This window comes from Neltuma alba, unplaced genomic scaffold, assembly GCF_004799145.2.
Source record: "Neltuma alba isolate B1F8T4 unplaced genomic scaffold, ASM479914v2 tig00011468_pilon, whole genome shotgun sequence".
In the NCBI taxonomy this organism is placed as follows: domain Eukaryota; kingdom Viridiplantae; phylum Streptophyta; class Magnoliopsida; order Fabales; family Fabaceae; genus Neltuma; species Neltuma alba.
This window is the reverse complement of record NW_021636138.1, coordinates 19112-34623: the sequence shown is the minus strand read 5'-3', so window position 1 is coordinate 34623 and position 15512 is coordinate 19112. Positions and strand designations below refer to the sequence as shown.

The following is a 15512-nucleotide window of genomic DNA, read 5'->3' as shown; positions in this document are numbered from 1 at the left end:
ATGATCGAGGAGACTGGAGAGGATGCCACCACACTGGAAGGCTTAGATGAAGCCCAAAAGCTAAGCAATGGGGTTGAGGAGGCCACAATCGATGAAGCTGAGAAGCTGAGTAATGGAGTTGAGGAGGCTAGAAGACATGAAGCAGAGGCGAAGTGCGAATAAATGATGATGGAGGAAAGGACGTCAGAAGCCACAAACCTGAAATTCAAAGAGACGAACAATGGAGGTGAGGAGGCGAGGCAATGACGGTAGACGGATGACAGTGTGATTTGTGGCAGGAGAAGCTAAGAAGGGAAGAAGGACAAAGGCTACGCTGCTGCGGCTTACGCATTTGAGGGCAAGAGTTTTACTGGCCACTTGGTTTCTGGGTCTATTTGTGAGAGTGAGAAGGCAAGAGACTAATGGACTAAAGGAAGTCAGGGACTGACCAAAATATTTTTAAAAAGGGAGAAAAATAAAAGTGAAAAAAGGGAGAAAAAAATAAAATAATAAAAATGGTTTATATTTAGTTATTTGGTTATAACTAAAATATTTTTTTATGGACACCAAACACCGAAATAGCTGAAAAATTAACCAAAATAAAAATAAAAACTGAATTAATTTCTGTTCAGTTCAGTTATCAGTTACGGTTTGGTTTTGCTTACCCTTACATGTGTCATCCATCAAGATGAAGAGGCGGGTGAGAACGACTCATTGTGCTTTTGAGGAAACATCTTGAAACAATACTCATTCCATTCTTTTTTATAAGTAATTTTAGATTCCATCACATAAATAAAAAAAATTAGTTAAAGATAGTAAATAGGTAAAAATTAAAAGTTCTTTCTCTAAAATACCCTTATTTGTGGGAGGAGAGAAAGAGTATAAGAAAGAGAATAAAAAAAATTACTATAATAAAAAAAATATGAAAGAGAGAAAATGTGAATGGAGAAAGATAATAGTTTGGGAAATGAGATAATAAATATATTTGGTATTAAAATAAGTAATTAATATGGGTGAAATAGGAAATTTACTACAAAAATTTAAAATAACTTATAAATGTTGTTTATATTTAGGGGGAAAAAAAGAAAATGGTAGTTGTTACTTATAAAAATAAAAAGAGGAATTACTAAAATTAAGTTGGATTTGAAGTCAAGTTTGAGATGGGGTTGGCCCCAAGGGAATCCCGTTACGAATGTAAATTAAACGCATGTGCAAGAGAAAATAATTAATTCTAGGTTAAACTGACATGGCAGGGCAGAAGCTAAAACCCGGCAGTATCAAATCACTTATAATTAATCTCATAAGAAACCTATGAATTTGATCCAATCAAGTCTTCAATATTCCAACCGTAACTCCAAAATACAGAACTAACAGCATAAATCCAACTATCAAAGCCAATCATACCATTCGCTACATCAAGTCGACCTGCAGTAACTAGTAGCAGTACAAATGAAAATGTATCGAACTTTGAATAACTCAACGAGACAACGTTGGATAAACTACATTAAGTCAAAATCAAAATCTGTTGAACGCGTTTATAACCTTCCTGGCAGTCACTTGCATTCACATCGCTTTCTACCTATCTGTGTATGATCCATGCCTGGGTGGCTTGGGTCAGAGTTTCTAGAATTAATGATTGAATCATTATTGTTGTCAGTAATTCTAATAATTAAGTGAATTAATCCCCCATATATATATAATGAATTAAAAATAGGTAAAAGGGGCGCATCAAATCAGAGACTTTTAGACAAAGGGCTCTGGCTGCGCGATATCCGCCGGATCATTATTGTAGTTACGATTTACTATGTTGACTCCTGACTTGCATAAATTGCTACGGGCATATTAAAAAAAAATTACTATATATTTACAGACACTGTGATGGATATTTTTCCCAGTGAATAAAGATATCGCCCAATGTCTCACACATGTAACATCGTAGCCACAGGTCAGATATGCCCATTTTTAAATGACACATCAACACTTGGTGTACCTTGTTTTTTAAATTCTAAGTTCGGTTCTGGCCGGTCTCCTTTACCAGAACAAGTACACCAGAATATAAGCTATCACTCAGCTCCAAAACCCTCCAATGCTTGTTGATAATAATTCTACTTTTCCCTTCTCTGTTTGATCTCATTTTATCCTTATTTTTCTTTTTCGGCTTTTCCCCAAGTTTCGTGTTCAAATTGCTTTGAACTGCAGAAGCATTCTTGGGGAAGCTTCGTATAAATTCGATCTTCTTTTCTTATTATTATTAATAGTTGGTGTGGGGGGGGGGGAGTGAAATTTGGAACACATGTTGTACTGTTTACTTTAGAGTAAAAAATTTCAGATAATGATGGTACAAAATCAAATACGAGTTAGAAGAGAGGAGAGGCTTTGGGAAGAAATTAAGTTTCAGTGGTGGTAGGTATGAGATATGGAGAAGTAATGCATGCATATCATTTGCTGACGTGGTGCTTCTGAGAAATGAAGGAAAGAAAAAAAGCAATCAAATTCTAATGAAGAAATTAAAGATGGAACCCACTATTTGACCAAACTAATCAACCGAGTGAAGTTATAGCAACGGCATCCTAACATCTAAACGCAGATAATAACTCCATTTTCACACGTGTCTAGGTTATTACGGGGTACGAAGCGTGTACGATCTCTTATATATAATTGATCTTTCACGATTCCTTCCTTTCATCTCTGCCTGCTCTCAGTGATCAGGTCCATCCATCGTCTTCTCCTTATTCCACTGCTCTCTTCCTTCTTTCTAGGTGAGCCACCCTCCTTCTTCAAAACCAGAACAGTTAAGCTTCAAATTTCTCAGAATTAACATTTTGTGGTGTCATTTTGGTGCTACTCAGTGTCTCATCCCGTTTCCAAGTCCACGACGACGAACTTCTTCAGAATCAGATGATGGAAATAACCTCCGCCATGTACTTGCCGGATTTCGTAAGCACCCAAACTCATCAACTATTAATTGTATCATAGTCTGGTATGGAGTTATATTAGTTAAACTAGAGCAGCATGTAACATGAGTTGGACTATTTAATTCAATTTATAAGGGGATGGAGGATACGACAATGCTTGAGCAGTTGCCGGTGGATTATTTTGACGGGCTTGATTTCCAATCGTTGGTCTCCGACAGTTATTCCTCGTACGAGAGTCCCAACTCCGAGAAAACACAGAATCCCCAGTCGATTATTGCCCCACCAGTACCAAGACCAAGCAAGCTGCAGGTGAAGACCAATAAGTCTGATACTGCTTCCAGGCTGATTTCTTTTGGGCACTCCAATATGCACCAATGTTCCAACCAGAGTTCCAATGTTAAGCTCAAAACTATGAATGAAGAAAACGTATTGAATTTTTCGCCTTTGAGCTGCCAAGGATCATACTATGAAGACATAAATGATCAGAAACTGAGGAACACGACGGGCACCGTGACGAGAAATCCACTCCAAGCCCAAGATCACGTCCTGTCCGAACGAAGACGAAGGGAAAAGCTCAACCAGAAGTTCATTGCTCTCTCCTCCATCATTCCGGGCCTCAAGAAGGTAATTTTATTTTATTTTATTTTTAATTAATCATATATTTACCAGGCACAACTAATTAACATCATGCACATTTTAATTTAATGTTTATTCGGCTGCAGATGGACAAGGCTTCAGTGTTGGGAGATGCTATAGAGTACATAAAACAACTGAAGGAACGCGAAAAGATTCTGGAAGAACAAGTCGCCATGAAAAGAAAGGAATCCGCAGTCTTAAAGAGAAGAACTACTCTCTTCGCCGACAATGATAACTCCCCGTCCGATGAAGTTTCCGGCCAGCCACTTGCAGAAATCGAAGCCAGAGTTCTGGGTAAGAATGTGTTCATCAGAATCCAATGCGAGAAACACGAAGGGTGTGAGGCTAAAATTCTGAGAGAATTAGAAAACCTTCATCTCACTGTTCAAAGCAGTAGCATCTTGCCATTCGGGGACGCCACTCTATGTATAACTATCATAGCTCAGGTAAATATATTAATCAAGTTAGCTTATATATGTGTTAATCAATGACGCATTAAATTTCCTTCAAGTCCAGTAATGTCAATTTTTGCATGTTCTTTTTTAATTAGCAGATGGACGATGAGCACAGTATGACAGCAAAGGATTTCGTGGGAAGTCTGAGGAAGGCATTGACATTATTGGATCGTGCATAGATAATAAAAATGGTCTGCGACTAGATTGTCCATTAAGACTTAGGAGTACCCCTACATATAGATTATTATTATTATTCGATTCTGCAGCTGTTATTGTAACTAGTAGTAGAGAGGGTTTTGAGAGGCTTTGACTTTTCCATCTGAATACCTCTTTCTTCCCTCTTTCCCGTTGTGAAAAAGCAGGAAATTGAGGTTCTTGTTTGGTACACAATTAATTTCTAGTTTCCATATTTTTCCTTATTCTCTCTGGTTTTTCCTCTTGTTTTTTGTTTTGGGTTTTCTACGCCTACTCATGAGTCTTGAAGTCGCATATGTCTTCCATATATACAATAATTAACGAGAGTTGAATATGGTGCACTAATTTTAATTACTATTTATTTATTGATTGAATATTATATGTATGAATGTGACACTTGGCATCAAGCCAATGGAGAATTGGATTGTGACCTTAATTGGGAGGCATATTAAATAATTTTGGAATCCTGAAACGTCATCTGATTTTTATGAATTTTATTCACTCTCCCGATCCCAATTTCCAAAACTGCAAATAAACAAATTTGATAAATAAAAATAAGTATGCATTCATACGTAAATATATTAGCGTCCCTGGCCAAAAACTAGTTAAAAGCTTATGAATTATACGATGATTCTCGTGATCAATGATAGTGATGGTCAATAATTTGTCGCGATTATAAACATTAAATCATAGTTAAGTAGTCCATACATAACTATAATTCTCTCTGAATCAAATTTACCCCTCTCCTACCTTCATCTTCTGATATTTTCCCCAAAATGGAATATTTGATATTTTTATAACCCACACCCCCAGTCTCCAAAAATAATCTCATTATAACATTGTCCAGCAGATGAAGCAGTTAAAAAAAAAAGGTCAAGTAGGAGTTCTTTGAGGACTGTTATTAAGAATTAAAAAAAAAAGTGGTCAATAAAATGGAAATAAGAATGAGTCAAAATTTATGGAGTAATAATTTCGAAAAAGAAAGTAAGTTATTCACCAAGAAAATGGGAGAACGCCGACCACATAGACCAACCCAGAAACCGACAAAAACATTGAACCTTAGTTTTCTGGACTGACCCACCTTCTTTCAATTCATTTTCAGGACATTCACACTATATAGTTTTCTGTAGTTTCGCGTTATTGACACTATCGTCATGCTCTCTGCCTCTCTCACATTTCATTTTCAGTAATTCATTGGGGATTTGATTAGACGCCCTTTGACTCAACCGTACGTTCCATATAATGGTCGGTGTTCTTATGTATTGAACATTTGCGTATATGGTTGGTACGCTCTTTTAATTTTACTCTTGTTTTCCGACCACTTTTTAATGTCAAAGAGTTGCACACCAAGTTTGAAGATGGACATATATATCATCACTTTTGTGTTTGTCACACTTAACGAGAATTTCCAACAATCTTCATCTATATAAATCTATGTATAATATGTATGTGTGTATCAATTCAAGCAGCTGGTGGCTAGAATGCAGTGGAATGTTTTGCTTTCTTCCACCCTTTTTTGGCCAATTGTTTTCTTTCTGGCCAATTGTTTTCTTTCTTTTCAACGTTAGCAACGCTTAACGGCTCTTGTACGTCCCACGTAGTTTCTCCGTTTACTTCTAATTCCAAAAATTGCGTGTACTTTTTTTCTTTTACAATTTTTAATTAGTTTTCTTTTTGTTTATTAACTAATCGTTTGGGATCGTGCTAATTCGAATTTAAATTGCATCAGGTTAATTCAATTAAGAAACTCTCTTATCGTAGTAAATCTTCTACTAGTATTGAAGATTATGAAATTTTAAAATTAATTAAAAATAATGAACTATATGATTTCAAGAGTTAATTAAAAATTAATTTGGTATATAGTGTTATATATTTGTGTGCATGTGTTAGTTATTGTTCACACTGCAAATGTACGAGTCGTGACAAGTAATAAACCGATGAGTAAAGTATTGTTCCCATGAGGATTTGGTTTCAAAACTTGATCAAGTATTGATTATCACACTATTGCCTAATTTGAGTGACACAAGTATGAAGAATGAAAAAATTTAAAAATTAGAAATTAATAAAAGCAAATGATTCTTGGACTTCAAGAATAAATTAGGATATAAAATTACTTATCCGCCTTGTATTTAGTAACATTCAATTTAACTCCTCTCATCAAAGCTTTTAATGAAAATATGTGTTAGTCTAGGATTCAAAATGTACTTGTAAAAGCTTTCTCAAGTGAAGAATAAGTGTTTTATTCTATTAATTGCTCAATCTCTTGTTACAATTATAAAACCTAATTTTAAGCTCTAATCCTAAAGTGACTTTGTAAGGTTAGCAAGTATATCTCTATCTTATCAATAAAACTGTCCATAAGTAAACTTTAAGTTCTTACATAATTTTACTCAAGTTCTACACTCAAGCAAGGGGTAAAATGAACAAAACATCTAAATAGTGATCAGGCACTTAGAAGCATTAAGCAACAGGTAAAATAAATACATATATATCATTAATCACAAAATGAGAGAAGAAATCAAGAGTTAACCCATACAAGGGTTCAAAATAATCCTAGAATCAAAGCTTTAGCTACACATGTTTAGAACTCCCATGAGAAAATACATATATTCAGCATAAACACTAAACAAAAGGAAGGAAAAAGAGAATGGAGAAGAAGAACCAAAATGTGAAGTCAAAATCTCTTTCAATCTTCAAACCCCAGCTCAATCTCCACCAAAATCCTTGCCCTAGCATACTAAAGAGCTCCCAAGACAGCCACAACAGTTCAAAATGTCCAGCCATCACGTTTTTCCTTCCATTTAACCCCAAACAACACATCAATAATCAGAACACACAGTAGCAGATTTTTTTTCATTCATTGTGGATTGGCTGTGGTGAATCAACAATGAATAACCATAAATTTCACCCCTCTCGAGCTGCATTTTCCTTTTGTTCGCTTTAGCATTGGCTGTGGTGAACCAACAGCGAATGCATTTGAAAATAAGAATTTTCTGCATTAGTCTTCAGAGCTCTTCCATGCTTCCTTCCAGTTAATCTACACTTCAAGGGTGTCTTACACAGCTTGAAAACACTGGTCTCTATTCTCCTGCTTAAATGAGAAAGATGTTAAGTTCTAACTAGCTCAAAATAATCACAATTATCACAAAATATCACAAAGGCTAGACTAGACACAATGTCCTTAATGACTCTATTTCTAAGTACAATTTAACTCTAGGAACAGGAAGTTAAGGAGGAAAATGTGCTAAAAAGATTAAAAAAAAATTGGAGCTAACAATTATATCGATTTTTGTTGCTATTAATTTTTTTATATAATTATCCAGCATCTAACATTATCAAGTCAAATTTAAGCATGCATGATTGATTGATCGGGTCTGCTTGTGCCATTGTAACGTGACTAAAACACCCTAGAAACAATGATATTATCTTTGCCCATAAATTAAGAAGCGCATATTATTTATTTTGCTAATGGGGTATTCAATTGTAATTGAATAATTCAAGTTTCAGTATTTTCAGAACTAGCTAGCAATTAACAAAGTGGGAATCATTATAATTCTTTCAAAAATTAAAGACATTAATAGAACTAAAATATTCTTCAACAGAGGAGAGTCCTCTATTTCCTTTCCCAGCAGGTCAAAACAGTACCTTGACGTTACAATACGATTTATATATATATATATATATATATATATATATACTGTAAAGTTATTTTAATTTTAAACGATATGCAAAACATCCCACGCATGTATGGGAAAAGATTTCAAAAGGCATACTAAAAATAATCTAGTAATTGCGAACTGACCAAAAACAACAATTATTTATAATAAATATGAAAAAAAAAAAAAACAACAGAAACCAACGAAATAATGTAACGTAGACAATTCAGACCGATTCCAATAATGCAGAGAAAGTAGGGTCCTCCTTCAATAACCATTTGATCATCCTCGATAGAATCATTTGCCATTATGTAAACTTTAATTTGACGTACGCATTGATCAAAATTTCGTACGGCTTTCATTTTAAATGTGTTATGTTGATGTTCGTCAACAAATATATACCTAATCGATATTCCACGTACACAACAGAAATAAAATTAAATCAGCCGTACATATGTTTGATATATATATATATATATATATATATATATAGCCTTAATATGAAATGAAGAAGAACAATAGTCAATAAGCTTGACTTACACGTACGATATTGCCTTTAATTTATACGTAGTACGTAGTAATCATATGCACAACCGCCCAAAAATCTAGAATTTTAGGATTTGGTGCTTCTTGTTTTCAAAGGTATCATTGAGTTCATACATATCAATAATTTAACGTTCAGAATGATTGTCATGCCCATTAATCTTGGTGGAGCTTGTCTTCAGAAACAAAGATATTGAATCACATTATACTCTTCTTGTCCTTTTTGCAATGGTCATTCTAGAATGTTTGATACCACGGTTTTTTATAAGATCCTGAAATTTAAATTAGTTTAGTTCTTTTTATAAGATCCTATTTAGGACCGCCTGAATATTAAACATGTTTTTAGCAAGTTTGCCCCTAATTAATTTTTTGTTTTCTCTCCTTATCTTTTTCTCATACTGCATTCTCATCATTTATCTCATTATTAATATTTCTCTCTTATTTGCCCCTTATTAAATGAAAGTATACTTGGAGGGAAAATGTTTAATTTTTTATATATTTATTTTTTAAACTAATTTTAACTATTTTCTTAAATTACAAAATTTCATTAGAAGGATTTTATAAATAGGATTGGATGAAGCATATTACACTGGAACAAATTGTCTGAATCAGCAATTCTTATTTTGCTCAAAATGCCTTGATGAAAGTACTCTTTTTGGTCTATAATATAAGTCACTTCTAGAAAAATGATTTGGTCTAAAATATTAATCACTCGAGCGTAATTAATGCTTATTTGCCAATTTTACCCCTGCACTTAATGCTTAAATGTAACATTATATTTCCCTCACTCTTTAATTCACAACCTCAACTAATGTGACTAAAATTGAAAAAAAGCAAACATTAATTTGAGACAGATTTAATAAGTTAACTATCACTTAAGTGACTTACAAAAAGTGAGAACATTAATTTGTTGATGACTTTCGATTAATAATGATAATTTTGAAAAAAAAAATCAACTTGAAGGCATTTTTAACGATGTTAATCAAATTTAATTAAATTTCTCGACTTGAATATGCATCAAAAGTGCCTTGTTTTTTGTTTTTTCTAATTGGGGAGGTGGGGTGAAGTTGAAAAGTGCCTTATGTTTAATTCAAGTTTTTGGGGCGGCCCTTATTCCTTTAGGCACGTTACTGGGCGGCCGTTCAACTTTGGCGATCGGTGGGCTCCATGCACCTAGGTTTTCAACATTTCTTTTGGTTTTTGTTTTGGTACAAGGAAGGGCTGAAGCCCAAATTAAAAACTAACTAACATCAAAAGAATCCCTGACATCCATGTTCACCAGGGTCTTCAAATGCACGGGGCAAGAATGAAGAAGGAAGGATCGTGACAAATTAGCTAGAGCATCTGCGGGCTTACTGCACTTCCGCAGGATGTACCTCATCCTGACTTCCCAATTGTACTGTAACATCTCCAATATTCTGAGATAAATGGGACTGCAATTATCACTTCTTTTTTTCTTGTTCAATTTCTCAAGTAATGTCCCGTTGGTTATGATGGAAGAGTTTTTTATAGAAGTGAAAGTGAAAGTGAAATTGATGTTAAAAGTTTGTTTGGTATGCTTATGGAACTATGGGATAAATTTTAATTAATATGCCTATTTATAATGTGAAAAGACTTATTTGCCCTTGACTTCAGAAAAACCCCTTGCCACCATCAGAAAAATAGCCGCCTCACCACAGAAACACCTGCCATAGCAGAAATAACCTTTGCATCTCTCTTTTTTTCTTTTTTCTTTTTTCCTTTTAACAAGCAACAGCCCAAACCCTTCTCACCATCAAGCTTCAACTGTCGAAGAAGATGGAGATGTTTTAGATCTATGGAAGCATGGACTCAAAATTAAAAACCAATGACCTGCCTTCAATTTCGCGTGAAGAACCATCAAAACCCTTTGCTGGCCAGATCAAAAAGCAGAGAAGAAGGGGGAGGAGATCAAATTATACCGTTGCAGATCGAAGTAGATCTAGCACTGTCAAGCATCGTCGCATCCTCCACCATGGCACTGTTGATGAAGGACAATGAGGAGGGAGGGGAGCAATAGATGTAGACAACAATGATCTCATATTGAAGAGGGGTGGGCGACGAAGGTTGAAGTAGCTTGATCTTCATTGTTGCTGGTGGAGTCGGCGTTGGAGTCACCACCATGCACGTTGTCATCATCGGCGTCCTTTCTATGCTGTGGGTTGAGGGGTAAAATGGAGACAACCCCAATTCTCAGGAACTAGAACTTAGTTCCTTGGAGGGCTAATGGAACCTACTTCCATCATTTTTTATGGAAGGGAGTTCAATATGGAAGTACGTTCTCATGTAATAAACAACTTATTTCATGGGTTCCACTTCCACTTTCAATTTTCTAATCCAAGTTCCAATGTATCAAATGGACCATACGTTTTTAGCATTTGATTTAAGCAATACATGTTTAAGGCCAAAATCCCAGGCCAACTTCAATCCTTTAAAAACCGCCCATTCTTCAGCTTCTAAAGGATTGCAGACCCCAATTTGATGGCAAAAGCCAACAATCCAAACACCTCCATGGTCTCGAATAAGGCCGCCACAACCAACCTTTGAAGAGACAAGGATCATGGTGCCATCTACATTAAGTTTAACCCAATCAGGGGAGGAGCAACCCAAACAAGCTCCCTAAAAGATGGTTTAGTTGATGGAACATCCTCTTGAATAATAAGAGAAACATAGTTCTGCCAACAGTTCCTAATAGTACTAGTAGGATCAAGAGGTCTATCTTTAACAGGCTCAAAAATAGAATTATTTCTCCATAATCAAAGTTTCCAAATAGAAACACCCCATACAAGCTCCCCATTATGTTGAATATTCTTCCCTCTTTGCTGCTTTAAATTATCAGAGATCCAGTATGTTTTCAACATTTCACAATCAAATATGAGCTACATTTTATCAACATTTTTTTAACATTTTATTAAAAAAAAAATAGCTACATTTTTCAGTAGTTTACTTTTTTGGGCCAACATTTTAGGCTTTAACAAGAAATGGACTTCGAGTAATAAACTTTTTGAACGCCTAACTTTTGTCATTTTTGTCACATTTTATTTTGGGCCCCTTCATTCGGGTCATTTTAAGCCTTCTTTAGATATTTTGTTGAAAGTTTTTTTTTTTTTTCCATCATAACATTGCAATAAATGACAGTAACCTTGAACCGTTTCTTCCACCGCATTTTAATTACTAGATACTCCTCGTATCTTTAATATAACACATATTTTATAATACAAATTATGCATTATAAAGTAAGTCTTATATAAAGAAAAGAAAGAAGTATTACGTATCCAACCCCAAACGTGCATGGGATAGTGTGCAACTAGTGTTGGTGGCTTATTTTTACAATGATATTTATTTGGGTCAGCTTTTTCTCAAATAGGCTTTTAGGAAAAAAGTCAATTACAAACAAAGCTGAAAATTTGAGCTTTTACCGCGGCAACGAGGAGAGAGAAAATAAGAAGAATGAGAAGAAAGATAAGGGCATTTAAATGCGTCTTATCTTGACCCAGTAATTTGATATTTTTTTTCTTCAAAAAAGAAAAAATTACCTACTAAAATTTAATTATTTTAATTTATTATTTTTCTTGAATTTATCAAATTGTGTAAATATGATATACTACTTTTGCTCTTTAATATAACATCCCAATACACTAATTTGAAGATATTAAAGAAGCTAAATACATCATCACATTAATATCATACTAACTCCGGTCCTAATTATAAGAGCTAGCTGACTAATTTGAGGAGATTAAGGAAATAAATTAAGTTAGTTATTTGTAATAAATAGGTGTTATCTTTCCTAAAATATCTTTGCTAGTCAAGTGTGTTGGATAGAACTACTATTATTAGAAGGACTATCTTAGAAAAAAAATACACAAATATTAGAAACAAAGTGGATTGGGGTCTTATATTTAGGATCAAAATAAAAGTTAAATGATATATTATATTAAGGACTGATATTAGTATAATATAAAACACTACTATTGAATAAAATTCATGTCTTTTTTAATCATTTTATATTTAAACTTACTTTTCTATTAATCATCCCAACAAGTTTCAACCTTTTTAACTTATTTTTTATAAACATCAATTCAAACATAAATCACATTACACTAACTAACTTTGATTCTAACTTAAATTTGCAAAAATAAATTAGAACAAAAGTCAATTTCACCACCACTAATCCAAACACATCTTTAATCTAATAAAAAAAATAGGAGCTTTAAATCTAGTGCTAATAAGTAATAAGGTGAAAGTGGCACCATGCAATTTGCCAAATCTGAGATAATTAAGTCGGCATATAATATTGGATTTAAACTTGAAAATGAAAAAGGTTTTCCTGCCAAACCCATGATACTCGGTCCTCTCTGCACAGGATTTACGGATCTCAGTTATTGCGATTCCAAATTAGGAATAGCACTAACCAAATCAAACCTCACACAGAGGATTTGTGATCTGATCATGGAATGATCACTGAGGCAGGTAACGATGAGGAAGGAGGTGGTGGTGATAGCTTCATTGAGCACAACCTTGGCAGTGGTCGCAGCAGTCGGCTTGATCAAGAAGTGGAAGAAGAAGAAAGAGAAACAACGTAGGCAAACACGAAACCTCGTTCGTAAATTCGCAAGGGAATGTGCCACTCCTGTCAAAACCCTCTGGCTCGTCGCCGACGACTTAGTATCTAACATGAAAGCCTCTCTTGCTTCTTCCTCCATCGAAACCGAAACTCTAAATATGATCATTTCCTACGCTGCACCGCTCCCTAATGGGTACGTAGTTCGTCTTCTCAAAAATGGCTTCCCTGTGTGTTTTTGTTATACAGATAGGTTAAGTCATTTGGCATTATTGACAGAGAAGAGGAAGGTTTCTTCTATGGGGTTAACATGAGAGGCACCAACTTCTTGATCTTGTGTGCTCGTCTCAGAGGAAAGAACAGCCATGTCTCTGACTTAGACAGAGAAGAAATCTCCTTCCCTCCTGATCTCCTGGATGCAACGAGACAGGCATATATCTTCTTCCTTAATTATCATTTAAATTTCCTCCTGTGATTGCTATATAATGAATCTATATATTAACTGTGTGACAGGAAGTGTTTGAGTTTGTGGCGACAGAGATAGCGAAATTTATTTTGGCACATCCACATCCCGAGAAGGAACATTCTAACGTTCCAAAGAAACTTGGGTTCACTTTGTCTAAGCCGGTCGATCAATCTGGTACTACTTTAAACCACTGGAAAACATTCGCCGCAGAAGACCCAGTTGAGTTTGATTTTCACTTTTCACAGTACTTTCGTTGTTGTTATATATGCTCTTGCATGGATGCAATGAGACTAAATATATATATATATATATATATATATATATTGTTATCCCGGAATTAGGTTGGGAAAGGGATGGTGAATGACTTCAGCCAAGCCTTGAAGAACCATGGGATCAACGACATTGAGATTTTTGCAATGGCAAGTACTCACCCTCTCTCTCTATCTATCTCTCTCTCTCTAACACACACAGATAATCATCTAGTTTAACTTGCAAGTCAGTGAAATTTTCAAATGGTGAGTAGGTTGAGGATACTGTAGGGGGTTTGGCTGGAGGAAGATACTATAGCAGAGACAGTGTGGCTGCAGTTACACTGGGAATGAGCACAAATGCTGTTTATGTAGAAGCAGCTCAAGAAGTTCCCAGATGGGATCACCAAAAACCTGCATCAGGCGAGCTGGTTAGTGACCATTAAACACTCCTTAATTCAAAATTAGCCTCTCTTTAACTATGAACCGACTAGTGAAAGGAAATAGGATTAGTAATAATGCAGGTAATTAGCACGGAGTGGAGAAACTTCAAGTCCTCACATCTGCCACTGACAGAATTTGATGATAGTTTAGACGCGGAAAGCCCTAATCCCGGTGGTGAGGTATCATGAATTAGCTGCTTTCATTGCAATGTGTTCCATCATATGCAGACATACATAGACATACGTGGGTGTGTGTGTGTGTGTCCAAATTTGACTCCATCAGAACCTTGTTCCTTTCTTTTGGTTTAATAATTACAGATGTTCGCCAAGGCTGTTTCGGGTAAGTACCTGGGAGAAATTGCGAGACGAGTATTGTTAAAGATAGCTCAGGAAACAGCTCTATTTGGAGATAAAGTACCCCATAATCTTACCATTCCCTACCAGCTGAGGTATGACCCTATCTTGCTAAACAAGAACAACTGACTAACAAATTAACTACATATATATGTATATATATTGGCGTAACTCATTCGGCACTGTGCAGAGCACCCGACATGGGAGCCATGCATCAAGACACATCAGAACATCGAGAAGTAGTGATGGAAAAACTGAGAGATGTTTTCGGGGTAAGGATTACTCAGATAATATATATACTTAGCTTCAAAATTAAGAAAGTTCAGTCTTTTTTTTGAAAGAGTGTGCATGAAAGTGGGGAGTGAACTGTGAACCAGATAACAGATTCGAGTGAGATGGCTCGAGAAGTAGTAGCAGAGGTATGTGACATAGTAACAGAACGAGGAGCACGTCTTGCTGCAGCAGGAATAGTGGGAATAATAAAGAAGCTAGAAAGAACACAAAACAGGAGAAGTGTGGTGACAGTGGAAGGTGGTCTCTATGAACATTATCGTATCTTCCGAAATTACCTTCACAGTGGTGTCTGGGAAATGCTGGGAAATGATCTTTCTGACAATGTCATCATTGAAACTCCTCACGGAGGTGCTGGCACCGGCGCTCTCTTCCTTGCTGCCGCTCAAACACACCATTCTTGATTCTTCTTTAAGAGACAACATTGAAAATGACTTGACACGACAGTGTATTAGGAAACTACAGATCTGTCGTCTTGTCAATTTCTTGTTCTCTGTTTCCCTCCGCATGGAAATAGAGGCCGTTCTAAGTCTGGGAGGCCTGCTTCTTCCATCATCTTGTGCTTGAATTAGATATGAACTTGAACAATTTTTGGTTCTAATGATCTATCTGAACCACAGCCGAGTCGGCATTTTTGTTAGTTTAGTAATGTAAAGTGTGCATGTTTCTATCGGTTACGTTAGTTGCATGCTTTCACAAAAATGGAGCTCTCAAGCTCACTTTGTACACCAATCATCTTACTAATACTACCT

At 35.4% G+C, this 15512-nt stretch overlaps 2 protein-coding genes across 2 annotated transcripts; both read left to right on the top strand.

Annotated features, from left to right (window-relative positions):
* Window positions 1–4190, top strand: LOC114713779 (transcription factor bHLH19-like). The gene is made up of 6 exons (XM_028898453.1): window positions 1–152; window positions 2682–2738; window positions 2829–2916; window positions 3030–3518; window positions 3617–3976; window positions 4084–4190. The coding sequence occupies exons 1-6, from the start codon at window positions 1–3 to the stop codon at window positions 4162–4164; spliced, it is 1227 nt and encodes a 408-aa protein (XP_028754286.1). The 3' UTR covers window positions 4165–4190.
* An 8683-nt stretch (window positions 4191–12873) lies between these two features.
* LOC114713791 (probable hexokinase-like 2 protein) lies at window positions 12874–15164 on the top strand. The gene is made up of 9 exons (XM_028898462.1): window positions 12874–13154; window positions 13238–13388; window positions 13472–13642; window positions 13766–13843; window positions 13948–14103; window positions 14197–14295; window positions 14434–14564; window positions 14660–14741; window positions 14847–15164. Exons 1-9 carry the CDS (start codon window positions 12874–12876, stop codon window positions 15162–15164), a joined length of 1467 nt encoding a protein of 488 aa, XP_028754295.1.
* Window positions 15165–15512: the final 348 nt, after the last annotated feature.

Coding starts and splice junctions, on each gene's coding strand:
- LOC114713791 (XM_028898462.1), top strand. CDS start 12,874: ATGAGGAAGGAGGTGGTGGTGATAGCTTCATTGAGCACAACCTTGGCA. Junction 13,643..13,765: donor CATTCGCCGCAGAAGACCCA/GTTGAGTTTGAT, acceptor TCCCGGAATTAG/GTTGGGAAAGGGATGGTGAA. Junction 13,844..13,947: donor ACATTGAGATTTTTGCAATG/GCAAGTACTCAC, acceptor AATGGTGAGTAG/GTTGAGGATACTGTAGGGGG.
- LOC114713779 (XM_028898453.1), top strand. CDS start 1: ATGATCGAGGAGACTGGAGAGGATGCCACCACACTGGAAGGCTTAGAT. Junction 2,739..2,828: donor GCTCTCTTCCTTCTTTCTAG/GTGAGCCACCCT, acceptor GGTGCTACTCAG/TGTCTCATCCCGTTTCCAAG. Junction 2,917..3,029: donor CCATGTACTTGCCGGATTTC/GTAAGCACCCAA, acceptor TCAATTTATAAG/GGGATGGAGGATACGACAAT.